Here is a 12,688-nt window from a genome sequence, read left to right as displayed (position 1 = left end):
CTCTGCACCACGCTTCGTCAAACCTTAAGGGGGCCCTGCAACGACTTTTTGACTGGTTCTTAATTTGCATCGAACCTGAGCACACTGAATGTAGCCACTTAGTGAAACTTTCCTTTTCTAGTTCACTTTATTTTAAAAGTTAAAGGGCAACTCCGGCCAAAACTCAAAATGAAATAAATTACTGGTATCGCTGTAGTGACACAACATACGACCCCAACCAAAATATTACGTCCGGGGGACGCCGCATTCTCAACTAGTGCCGATGATAACAACGCGACTCGCCGCGAGCCGCTGCTCCTTAGCGGGCGGCCAGTGGGTTGTCGATCGTTAAAGCAACGTTGGGCCATGACGTCAGGATCGTTCTCTTTCTTTCCTCCGGTCCGGGCTTTGTGCGGAGTGCGCTTCTTTGAGCCGCTACCACCGCTACTTTGGCTTGTGATTGGCGTGTTTAGCCGTTGCTTTTATCTCTAGCCCGTGTAGCTTCAGTATAGCCTTTTGTTTATTTGCTTCTGAGGACTCCAAGACTCTTTTTAGCGAGCAACTCAGTGCGCCCAAGACTGCCGAGCTGTTCCTCGAAAGATGCCGAGTGCAACTTGTAGCGCTGTGGGCTGCTCAAACAACCCGCTGCGCAACACGGAGGTGCTTTTTCACAAGTTTCCAACGGACCGGAAATTGGAGAAGGTGTGGGTGAACGCTGTTCGACGAGTGGACTTTAAACTTTGGCTTTTACGCGCTCGAGAAAAAAAGAACAGAAAAACAGACGGGTACAGCCCAGCACACGTGTGTTCGGGCGCCACGGCCCGCGCCGAGGAGCCTCAAAGCTTCGTGTCTGGGACTGACCCGCAGTGCGAAAACGAGAGGGCCTTCAGTACTGTACGTCACTCACTGGCAGCGCGGTGTAGAGCAGTGCCGCTCCATCCAAGGAGCCCCGATGACAATTTAGGCCTAGCGACGAACACGGATGACCGCACATACGGCGATAGCCGCCGAGTATACGGCAGCGAACGAGTTCACTCGTTTTCCAGTTGCTAGGTTTTGGGTATACAAGCGACGAGTATGGCATAGCGAACGTGCGGCAGCGGCCGCCAAGTGCAGCACCGTACGTGTTTACGGGTTTTCCAGTAGCTAGCTTTTGGGTATACACACTAACTCTTGCTACATATGCTGGATAACTACCATGTATACAGTATTATGACAAAATCAGTTTACCTCCTATCTTTAGATGGCTAGCCCAACAGGTAGGTGCCGCTTGGCCTGCGTACTCGTTGAATGAGAACGATCCTGACGTCACGGTCACATAGCGGCTGACTTCCAGTGTTGCCAAGGCCCCGAGCGGCTAGTTTCAGTTTTGTTGGTCACGCCCCAAACAAAACTTTGAGGCATCGATATCTTTAAAACTACACACAATAACCAGAAAAAAATTACACCTTGCAATTTATGGACGCTGGCTGCGCTAAAACCAGTCATAGTCCCAAAATCGGAAGTATGGACCGGAGTTGCCCTTTAAAGGCAATTTAAAATAACGAAAACGAGCAAAAAATAATTTCCTTTGTGACGTCTCTGGTCCTGGCTTGGGTGGCCAATGGTAGAAGCGAAATGACTGGCCAATCGGTTGCGGCTTACGTTGATGGTAGCTTCCCCATCGGCCACATGCTCGTCAACGACTCATTGCTTGCTTCAGCTCTCCACCGTGCTTGCCGGCATAAGTTTACTGGCTGTGTCAGAGTCGGAAATCCAAATCCTCGAAGTGCGGAACATAGAGTAGTACCATACAAGGACACCTCTTGTGAGCGCCCGGAGCGTGCTGGCTAAGCCTCTCGGCCCCGACTCGACGACGCTGCAGTTCAAGGCCGGTCTCCTGTGGCACGAGACCACGGGAGACAATTATAATACTTTCTCTTTTTACAAATGGTGCCACCGGTGTCATACACCGTCTGCTAGGATCCGCAGGAGCGCCTGGGGCGGCCTGTGTCACCTTTTCGTCGGCTTGTTGGCAAGTATGTCGACGGGTCATTACGCATTGTTTCTTGTTTCTGTACTTTCTGAACTGCACTTGTTTCTTTTCTCATTGAAAATGCTGAACAAAAACTACTTTCATAAATAATTTAAACGGTTCGCGCCACTTATATTTTGTGTTTGGACTAAAAAAAAGCTTTTAGCTGCTCTGACGAGTCGTAAGGCAAGAACTGGCAGGTACCAGCGACGTCACGAATTCGTCACATGCCGCACGCGTTCGGCACCACAGGGCGTCCCCGTAGGAGGAGGAGGTTTGTACGTGTTGTACCGTTAAAATATGACGCACGAATACCTAGTGACTCTGTCCGCGCCCACTGGGTTGCCTGAACCACTAGAGATGTGGAAACAGCAAAAATCATGAGCCATATTCCGCTCTGTGAAGGTGGATGACCAGCGAAACTGTTTAGCACACGACATAGACCCTGCCCGAGGAGGAAACTAGACACGCACGACGGGACTGCCACCCCGGAAGAGTGGAAGGAAAGGAAACTAGGCACGGAAGTGCTTGGGACGACGAGAAAGAGAGGGCGGTGCAAGCGTAGACATGGCCGACGCGAGTCACACAGCGGCAAATCTTTGAGAAACCTTTTTTCTACCTGAGAGTCTACTGAGTTTGAAAATGGTGCCTATTGATAACTAATCTACCGAATAGACCTTCTCGTAAATTACCAAAGCATCAAGGAGCCTGCAGGAAATGGTGACTTACGTGCTGGCGTCTGCAGCAGTAATTGTTCTAAAGCAAAAGCCTAAAACAAATGGCATCTTACACGCGCTTTCGTCGATGCATTATTTTTGTTATTTACTTTGAATCTTTTATACGGGGAAGGTGTGCAGTGGTGCGAGCGTAGAGTTTTTGGTCATGCACACGAACAATCCACGAAACCCTAGCCATAAACAGCTTCGCTGTAAAAACATTGATGCTTAAATAGGGTTGCAGGGCCCCTTTAGGTCCAGTTGCGCCGATGCTACTGTTACAATATGTTATGATTTTGTTTTGACTTTGATTTCTGAACACTATCATCATCGTCAGACAATACAACATGGTGGTCCAGTGCACATGCTGCCTCGTAGGTCTCCTATAAAAAGGTACACAAAACATGGTGTCACGAGTGGGATCCTGCCCGAACGCCATGAGCTGATTCGCCGACGTTTTGTGTACGAGGCATACCTTTGCGACAGTATCTGGCGTTGTGTCCTCCAGTTTCAACAGTTTCATGCGCACTGCTTCATTGTTGATCCCCAAAATGACTTGGTCGCGGATCAGGCGTCATCAACGTGTACAGCACGTTGGACTTTGGCGAGCCGACAGTGACCGTTTCAGAACCGGGAAAAGTGCTCAGCGTTGTAGCGGAGGAGTTCGACAACTACTTTGCACCCAGAAGAAACAAAGTATACGCTCGATACCTACTGCGATGCAGGAAGCAAGAGCCAAGTAAAGCCTTCTATGCGTTCCTCACAGATCTCAAGGCGAAGGCGAAAGACTGCAACTACGAAGGGCAGCGAGACAAGATGATCCGCGACTAAAATTGCATAATGACCTTTTTAAGAATTGGTTTTATGAGTTGTGTTCCAATTGCACTTTTAAAGCCGATCGCTATAATGGCTAGATTAGTTCATACGATTTGCAAAAAGGCGATGGTCTTTGAGATATTTATCCGCGAGTTTTTGAATGTTTGGCAGCTGTTCAAAAGGTGCAGGCATAGAAGCGCACCTGATTATTTAAAAGGACCATGAAGGCAGTTTAATTTTTTTAAAGAAAGAAGGTGTTTTTGGAAGCATTCAGGTCCTGGCATGCCACACAATTTTTTCTAGAACTTTGTGACTCTTATTTCTGTACCTGCAAATAAATTCGCGAAACCGAAACAAACATTCAGATTTCTTCCCTTTTTCACCTCTGGAAAGAGAAGTGACGTCAGGGAGCACTGTCGGCATCGGTAGGATTTAGTGCACACTCAGTGTGGTTCCCATGGTTCGCTCTAGTGCACGGCGGTCTGTGAAGAAAACCTGGAAGAAATGGACGACAACGCCACGCTCGCAAACAAGTTTAAGCTCCCGTTCAGCAACCTCGCGAAACTTAAATCGTTTACAGTATATAGAGCTTATTGTGCTTCGTTGCCGCTGCAGTGTGGGCTCCTTGTGCAAGGAAAGTGAGGGAATAGCGTCTTTCCTCAGACGCGGGAACTTTATGTTTTTACCCAGACTCCGGCTGACGTGAAGGTGCTGCTCAAAGTCTTCTGGTCGGAAATGCAACGAACAAATCCTGATACCGTTGTCCACAGCTCTGCGCAAGACGACGGCGCGCAACCAAGTGCTGCGCATTGCTGCATCGGTCGGCAGTTTATGCAAACTAACGTCGCCCGATCGACCACACGTCTTTAGCCGACCTTTCGCGCAACCTTCTACTGCACATAAACGCGGCATGATTGGTGAGACACCAGTTCGCAAGGCGAACACGAGACGACGCACGAAACCAAAACCAAAAGTCCGCCGCCCCCGGCGCTATTACCTTTTTCTTTTTTTTGTCCATGGTTGCTCGATGCTTGTTACGCGCCCGGGGTAGCAGTGCGGGATGCGTTCAACCAGTGACAAACGGAGGGATCGCTTCAGATTATGCTTTTATACACGGTATGAAACCTATTAATTCCCAACTACAACTTCAAAAGATTATCCAACGTTCAAATAAAATTTTTTCATCACATCTCACCACCGAAATCGAAACCAAGAGCGCGTCTATCATTTGAACCAATCGCCAGACGAGGAGCCCGTTGTCGTCACGCTTCGGCGCACTTTAGTTCACCTTTCTGCCGCCGCCTCGGTGGGGTCTCGGGCATCGTTCCCGGCGCTATTATTACCGCGCCTGTTTAACTTCTGTTCGGGCTAGAACTTGGTCAACAGTATCTGAGACGTGCCCTGACATCCATTTCAATCGTCGAATAAAACTTCGAAACTGCCTTCATGGTCCCTTTAAGAGGGTGCCCTAAATAATGTCGAGAAGTGTGAATGGCACTTCGTTATCGAGGCAGCGTCTGCTTGACTCCTCAACCAACCACACGCTGCCGAGATAAAAAAGAGCCGATTGGCAAAGAGGTCATTCTCAACTTATTATCAAGGTACAATGTATGTTGGTAATGAGGTGTGTTTCGTGCACACACTTTTTGAATTGCTGACAAACATTCAAAAACGGATCACTAAATATCTCAACTATATCCTTTTGGAAACTGTACGAATTCATCTAGCCATTATAAGGATTGGCTTTAATACAGAAAATGTGATATCGGAAGCCCCGCTATATGGCCAGATCACTGCTGTAGACTCGTGTGAATTTTGAGAACTTTTGATTATTGCCTTATATAGCATACTAGGGTATTTGGTTTTACCTCTGCATCGAACACTGACTGTACCCGAATGTATAGGCGTAGACTTCGGAGGGGCATCGGGGCTCGTGCCTCCCCTGGTGGGATCCAGGGGGGCAGCGTCTCGGTAAAGATCATGCCCCCCCCCCCCCCCCCCCCCCCGGGAAAATGGAAAGTCTACGCTGCTGCCCGAATGTTTCGTGGTCTGTTCTGGCAGGTTATTTATTTAGTTTCGTTGAGTGTGCTTCTCATCGCGCACTGGAGTACTGCAATGAAGCCTCAACTGTGAAAAAGGCATCGCGATTTTGCATACAACGCTGTCGAGGGCCAGAAATGTGCTTTTTATGTAAGGCTCGTCAACATATTTGGCGTGGAATCGTTATTTCAAACTTTTGGTTCACATTCTGCCTGTTAAAAAGCACGATGGAGAAGCACCAGTGCGTGCGTGATCTCGCCATACCACTGTCTCCGTCCGATTGACGAAGTCTCTGCTTCTGTCGCAGCATGTCGATAGGCGCTTGCACGAACGCAGCATCTGAAACCAGCTACAGTCACGCCATCTTCCGAATGCCGTCTGCAACGGATGCAGTAATGCTTGCTTGGGCTCGAAGTTAGGCTTCCAAACAGACCGCGGTACGCATAGTCACCTCTCGCTTCACTCCGTTGCGCTCGGGGAAGCTTTATTATAATCTTAGGCCCTAGCGTGCACCAAGCCTCGTCAGAACCGCGAAGGGTTTGTTAGGCGCCCACTTACCGCTCTCACCGTTGACCTCTACAACGGCACGTCAGACTTTGGCAAGCGTTACCGCATTCACTTTAGCCGACGGCATTCGGAAGATTGCTTGTGCTGCTCCTGGCTTCGGGCACCACATTTGACATTTGCCTATAGAGAACGTTGCTTCATTGCCTAGGTTACGCTGATCATAGCAGATGGATTTTATTGTGTGGAAGGACCAGCGGTGCTGGGAGATTAGGAGCCTTCTTCGGCTTTTTTGCCATGCACATCTTTGGGCAGAACATGAACAAGCAGTTCAAAATAAGGAGTTAATGCAGATGGCCGATTATCTTCAGCGCCTAATATTTTTATGTGCCTTACGTGGAAAGCAAGTGTTTAGCTATAATTAACCTTTCCAAGAAGTTAAACTTTCAATTGCCACACATATTTTCACTAGACGCGTGCGCGTGATGGCCAGGACCACACGCCCGCTTCGAACTAACCTGAAATTTAAATAAAGAAACTAAATTATTGAGTCGACTGTTGTACATATTATGGCAGGCAATGGGAACGTGCTCTCCTGTATGCATCACTACGGCATATGCACGTTGAAGCGCACTTACCCTCGTAGCATGCACGGTTCCGCGGACTCTCTTTGAATGTCCCGACGATTTGTGGATGTCCTAGGAACGTTAGTAGGATGCTGTGAGGTCTCCCGTCCTCACGGCTGACTGTCTGCCTCGCAGAGAACCGTCTGGCCCAACGCGTGCTACTGCGACTGGAGCAGAAGCTGCAAGGCCTGGAGGAGGGTGCCCCGCTCAGTGTGGCCGGCCAAGTCAACCTGCTCATCCAGCAGGCCAGGGACCCCCAGAACCTGAGCTGCCTCTTCCCGGGGTGGCAACCCTACGTCTGAGCGGCCTCTTCCCAGGGGCTCCAACCACTCGACCCTGTGTTCAGGACCCACTGTGCCTTGCATCTTGTCCTCAAATGTCGACGTTAAATTTTGTTGGTTTTGCTTGGCAAGCTCCGTGAACCTTTCTTGTATGATTTGTCGGTTTCGCTCAGCAAGCTCCAGAGGCTCCGGAAGGTAGTGCGACAAGTGGTAGTGGAGATCTTTGGTAGTCTGTTCCGATAACTTCGATAATAGTGCATACTTTTGCGGCATTTTTGCACGTGCATCGTTTCGTTATCGGGCGTTTTTTTTTTCTCGAAGTATCGGATAGACCTGCTGAAACTCCCCAGTGTGGCAGCGTCCCTCTGGTTCCTGTTTTTGTTACGTGACAAAGTGTCGGACAAGCCGGCTGTTTACCGGATGTGTCGCTCGATCCTTTTGTGCCTCGTGTAGCTTTCTGGGGATTTGTTCAGATATTTCCATTGCCTGCACATTTCAACTTCTGGCGTGTCTGACTGCACATGACAGCGTTACGTCAAAGAAGTTGCATAGTATGCGTGCTTTAAGGCCCTGTCACACTGAGGCAACACGATGGCAACACAACATGTTGTCCAACAGGCGGGCAACTCGCTTTCCGTGTTGTCCGACAAACCTGTCACATCGCGGCAACAGTGGCACAGCACGAATGACAGCAAAAATGTTCCCTCTGTAGGACGGCTTTTGGCAACAGAAACAGCAGCAACTTGTGTTGGACAACCTGTGTTGTCCCGATCGCTGGCTGAGCGAATTTCGGGCTGGCAACACGACAACGCAGATAGCTTGGATGGCAGAGCTAGTTCCTTGTCAATAACGTCTTACTCAAATAAAGGCTTGGAAAACAATATTTAACAATAATTAGGGCTGGCATGCAGCTAAAATAATTTGATGAATGTTTTTACTGCGTAATTGCGGAAAGTGATTGTTGAACGTTCAGACTGGTGTTGAAATCAGAACTGCCTTGGGACCAGCTCACATTACTGCTAGTGAAATAAAATGGCATGTCTACTCACCCGCTGATAAAGTATCATAAAAGTAATCCAGGAAAGCAAAGATTAAAAAATCAAAGCATTAAAACGACTACTCTAATCATGATTGTTGATTACTTGGAACAGCCGCTGCCAGACACCTGATTTGTTTCAAGAATACCCAAGACGTTTTGGGAAATGAAGCAATCGCATAGCAGGCGGTAGGCAAATAGGCAGAGTTTAATCATATTTATTACACCGATAGTTATATAGGCTGACAGTGTCGGTTTCACAGTTTTTAAGCACTGTTAGTTCAGCTCAACACCACGCTACAAGAGACGCTTTGGGGTACTGCCGGTGCTAAGTCAATTTTACAGTGGAAATAGGAATTGCTTGAAAGAAAGAATCGGACAGAAACACTTCATGCGGTGGCGTAAATCCCGAACGTATAGAGTAACTGAAATAACCAGGTCCAATCTAAAATGGGCCGTAAAAATCGGCGCCTACATGCAGCACTCTAAACTTTTCATCCGAGGTGTACTTCATTGGTCAGTTTTTTCATGTAAAATTACAAAGCGAAGCTCCCTTTCTGTAAAAAATGGGGCCAAAAAACTTGCCAGGGTCAACGGCGACGCAGACGACCGAGTCGAGTGGCAGGGCACGTTTGGTTCACGTATCGGATGGCGTCGGAAGCTGTAGCCAGCCAGCGAAAGAAAGTAGACGACACGCAGACAAAATCCATCGGCGGCAGCAAAAGCGCCGTCGTTATGCAGCCGCATATTTATTTGTTTTTACCTCAAGTTTCGTTGCATTACAAAAAGATTACCGTAAACTCCCGAGAGATGCCGCACTCCCGAAATATAGCCCCCGCCTATATCTGGCTTGATTTGCTATATTTTTTAAACACCGAAAGATAGCCCACTCCTGCACTTTAAAAAATACCTGCGCATCTACTTACCCGCAAAAGAGTCAATCTGTGCAGTCTATGAAATCAGCTCAACGAATGATGAGGCGGAACATCTGTCTCACTTTCCTCAGTTAGGGCTATTTGCTTTGTCAGGGAATGAAGAACAACTTGATGAAATAAAGGGTGGAAAATACTCCTCGTGTTAAGTTTTCTAATCGCAGTCACTGGTTGATGTTGTCCCGTGGCAGGGGTGGAACGGCTGCGCCATTTGCGCCATTTTGCGCCAGACGCATATATCTGCGCCATTCTGCGCCATGTTGCAGAAACTGCGCCACAACTAATACCACAACCAATGCGCCAGTATGCGCTAAATCGCAAAACGTGCCCCCAAAAAATTTTATTTTTTGTCCTGGTTTCGGTTTTTATCGACTCGATTGGCAACAATGAGCACGTTTAGCTTGGTCGGCCTTGTAATCCTTTGTCCTGTTTATTCTCCCTGTGTATCCCGAGTTGGAAGCGCGTGAAAGAACTCGGATTCTAAGCGCCACACGACCTGCGACTGGATTGTTATTCTTCAACCATAAGCGGTCGGCCTAGGTGAGGTCGAGTCGTTCAGCGTCAGATTGCCTGAAGCTCTGTGGCCCGGGATCCAAACGTTAGCCTTCATCGTTGTTGGAACCGCATTCTCTCAAGATAAATTTTGATTTGATAGAGCTGCACGCGGTCTGATCCGAAACCTTGCTGGCCAGCAGCCCTCACGCGAGCGCTTCAGATACGATAACTCCGTTAATCATAGTCTGCTGCTTCGATATTGAGTTGCACAACTCGAAATTTGTTTCCCTGTTCCTCCGCGCTACTGCACGCCCGTCGCTTACGCACGCCACGTGGTTCGCAGATATAATTACTATGTTGAGCACGTGTGGGTTGTGCGATAAGCAGTGCTGGTTTGCATTTTGAGCAGCTGAAAGCCACTCGGAAATATCAAGGACGCTATCTTCAGAAACATATGGTACTTGCTTTTTGGTTCTCATTAAGGCTCACAAAGTTTCAAGTTTTCGCATCTGTTACACTGTTATCCCATCTACCTAGGTCCCTAACCACTCATGTTCATCCATGCTGCTTAGCACAATTGAAATTGCTCCCGTGCTTGTCTAAGGCACAAGCTGAAGTGCAATGAAAACTGAACTGAGCTGCTCCTAGCCTGCTCCAGAACGCAGTTTTAGCTGCTCCCAACCTGCTCCTAAACAGCTGTTTCAGCTGCTCCCGTGGCTGCTCCCAAGCGCAGTTCACGAGTTCCACCCCTGCGTGGTAATTTCTAGTCCTTCGAACGCACTAGCACTTTGTAGAGTCACATTTCCAGCAATGCCGCGCCACACACGAACGAAGGTAAACAATCAAGGTGGCGGAGTCTCCCCGCCGTCAACGCGGCGTGACAGGCTGATGGGACAACAAATCGGCCAACACTGTTGCCGGGCGGCAGCAACATGTTGCTCGGCTGTTGTTGCCGCGATGCGACACACAATTTCCTCGTGTAGAGTCTGTTGTGTGACGGGGCTTTTACGGGAATTGTTCTGTTAAGGAGACGTATCAAATAAAATGCTGCAGGTAGCACTGACACAAATTTTTCATGCTGCCGGTCTGGCTGTACGAGAGGGGACCAGAGTGTGCCGATGCTGTGCCTAGTCTAAAGAATGGACGTCTCGGAAGGCTGACGTGCTTTGCTCCGCATTGGGAACCAGGTGTGGTACCACACAAACTTTTCTTTTGTGTTTGCTCACTGTGGCTACTAAAGCTTAAAAGATGGCAGTTTGTTAAACCTGCCCTACTCTGAGATCTGCAAATGTATGGTGCTCATAGCTACTAGTCCTGAATGGGCAAAATCGATGTTTTAAACATAAAGTGTGGCATGTATTGTGTTAAATAGCTTTTTCACATTGTGGAAAATAATATTTCTCATTCAAAAAGCTGAGACCCTTTAATAGAACTAATGTGGTGAACAGCAGGCAAGGTGGATCACAAATAGAAGCGCAGCTGTTCGACGAGAAATGTGCATGGATTAAATCGAGCACCCCGACGAGCGTTTTTTGTCTACTAAATTCGGGTACTGGAGTCCTGGGTGTGGTGTTCCATCCTCCAGATTGCCAATCACTTTATGGGTAGTGGTGATCTTCTGAAATTGTAGAACATGCCCCAAAATAATGTGCCAAATAAAACGTTTGCATTCCAGCAGTTCGTCTTCATCCGACACTTGGAATTGTTATTCAAGTTTTTGGTTGGACCTTCCAGAAAATGTGCTTTGTAAAGAATATAGGCTTAGCTATTTTAAAATAAAATGTGAACCAACACTTCGTTGTTGCTCCACTGAATAACAAGTAGTATACGTCGAGTCGAGATACTTCACAACACAGAGTTTGAACACGTTCCTGCTTATCTGGGCTTATGAAAAAATAAGGATTGTTAAGGCTCAACAGAGGAATGGCTATGGACACAGCAATATTCAGCTCCAGGTTGTCTCGGTTATCTTACCATAATATCTCAAGAGATGCCCTACCCCCAGAGATAACCGGCCGCCCCCTTATTTTGCTTCGATTTGCTTTATTTTTTTAGGGGCGAAGCTCCTTAGGGTCTAGCCTTGTCCGCCCGGAGTCCGTGCTCACATCGATTTTGCTGGTGCTCGTGCTTGTGAGCTCACGTGCATATGTAGGGCAAAAAAATAAATAAAAAAAGATGAAACAAAAAACGAAAAAATTGCGCAGTTGACAGGATTCGAACCTGTGCAGGGAGACCCCAATGGATTTCTAGTCCATCGCCTTAACCACTCGGCCACGACTGTGGGACAAGTAGGGGGCTCCAAAGATGTGGTTGTAACTCGAGAGCTGGGGTTTCTGTCATGGATGAAATGCTGCATGTAGCCGCTCAACGTCTATACAGGAGAGGGCGCTGCGGTCAAATACGTATAGAATTGCGTTAAACTTTGCATGCATTGGCTCAACGTTTATAGAGGGCGCTGCGGTCAAATGCTCAAATGTAGGGTTGTGCAAATATTCGAAATTTCGAATAGTAGTTCCGAATAATACACTATTCGATATTCGCTTCGAGAAGAACTGCACTATTCGCGTTTTTCGAAGTGTTGATTGCCGCGGGTTGGCCCCGTTGAGTGCGCTCCTTACCAAGCACCGGTGCGCTGAGGAGAAGCAAACCTCGCGGAAGCGAGCTTCGCGGGTGTTGCTTCTCCGCAGCGCACCGGTGCTTGGTAAGAAGCGCACTCAACGGGGTAACCAGCCGCGATAAACTTTGAAAAAGTATGAATATCGTAATTGCGTGCTCGGAAGTAAAGCATACATTCAAAACACGATGGTGCACCTGTGCAGACTGTATTTGAAAATAAGTGAAAACTTTGTGAATGTGTATATCTACATTGCAGTAAAAATTTTAAAATTAAACTGTTATGCAAGAGTATACTATGTTAGGCAGAGATGCCCTTACAACCTGCGTTCATCATGCACGATTCATTCTTTTTTTAACTCGAGATTAAAGAAATAATATTTTATATGGCAAGATTTGTAAATTAACTTTAGTTGGTATAGTTGGCCATCTCTACAGGATTCATTTCATGTCAAATTCGTCGTTTACTTGCCATCCCAAGACGCCAGACCTTCTGTGGTCACAGTTCATAAATATAGATAGATTAAACTTAGCTTATAAATGAACAAGTGGAACAACCTTCACAAGTTTAGCTGGGTTTTCGTCTAAGCATTATGCAATCATAATGAAAGGCGTGGAAAAACTATTCGATATTCG

General features: G+C 47.5%; 1 protein-coding gene across 1 annotated transcript in view; it reads left to right on the top strand.

Moving 5' to 3' along the window:
- Nucleotides 1-11,232, top strand: part of LOC8039133 (serine-protein kinase ATM) — a 397,758-nt gene extending 386,526 nt beyond the window's left edge. The window contains exon 60 of the mRNA XM_040208992.3: nucleotides 6,831-11,232. Within this exon, the coding sequence (XP_040064926.2) occupies nucleotides 6,831-6,997 (167 nt within the window). The 3' untranslated portion in view covers nucleotides 6,998-11,232. The remainder of the gene's footprint in view (nucleotides 1-6,830) is intronic.
- Nucleotides 11,233-12,688: the final 1,456 nt, after the last annotated feature.

This window comes from Ixodes scapularis, unplaced genomic scaffold, assembly GCF_016920785.2.
Source record: "Ixodes scapularis isolate PalLabHiFi unplaced genomic scaffold, ASM1692078v2 PGA_scaffold2__306_contigs__length_199485367, whole genome shotgun sequence".
NCBI lineage: Eukaryota > Metazoa > Arthropoda > Arachnida > Ixodida > Ixodidae > Ixodes > Ixodes scapularis.
The sequence above is the reverse complement of the archived record's forward strand: the minus strand, read 5'-3'. Positions and strand labels throughout refer to the sequence as shown.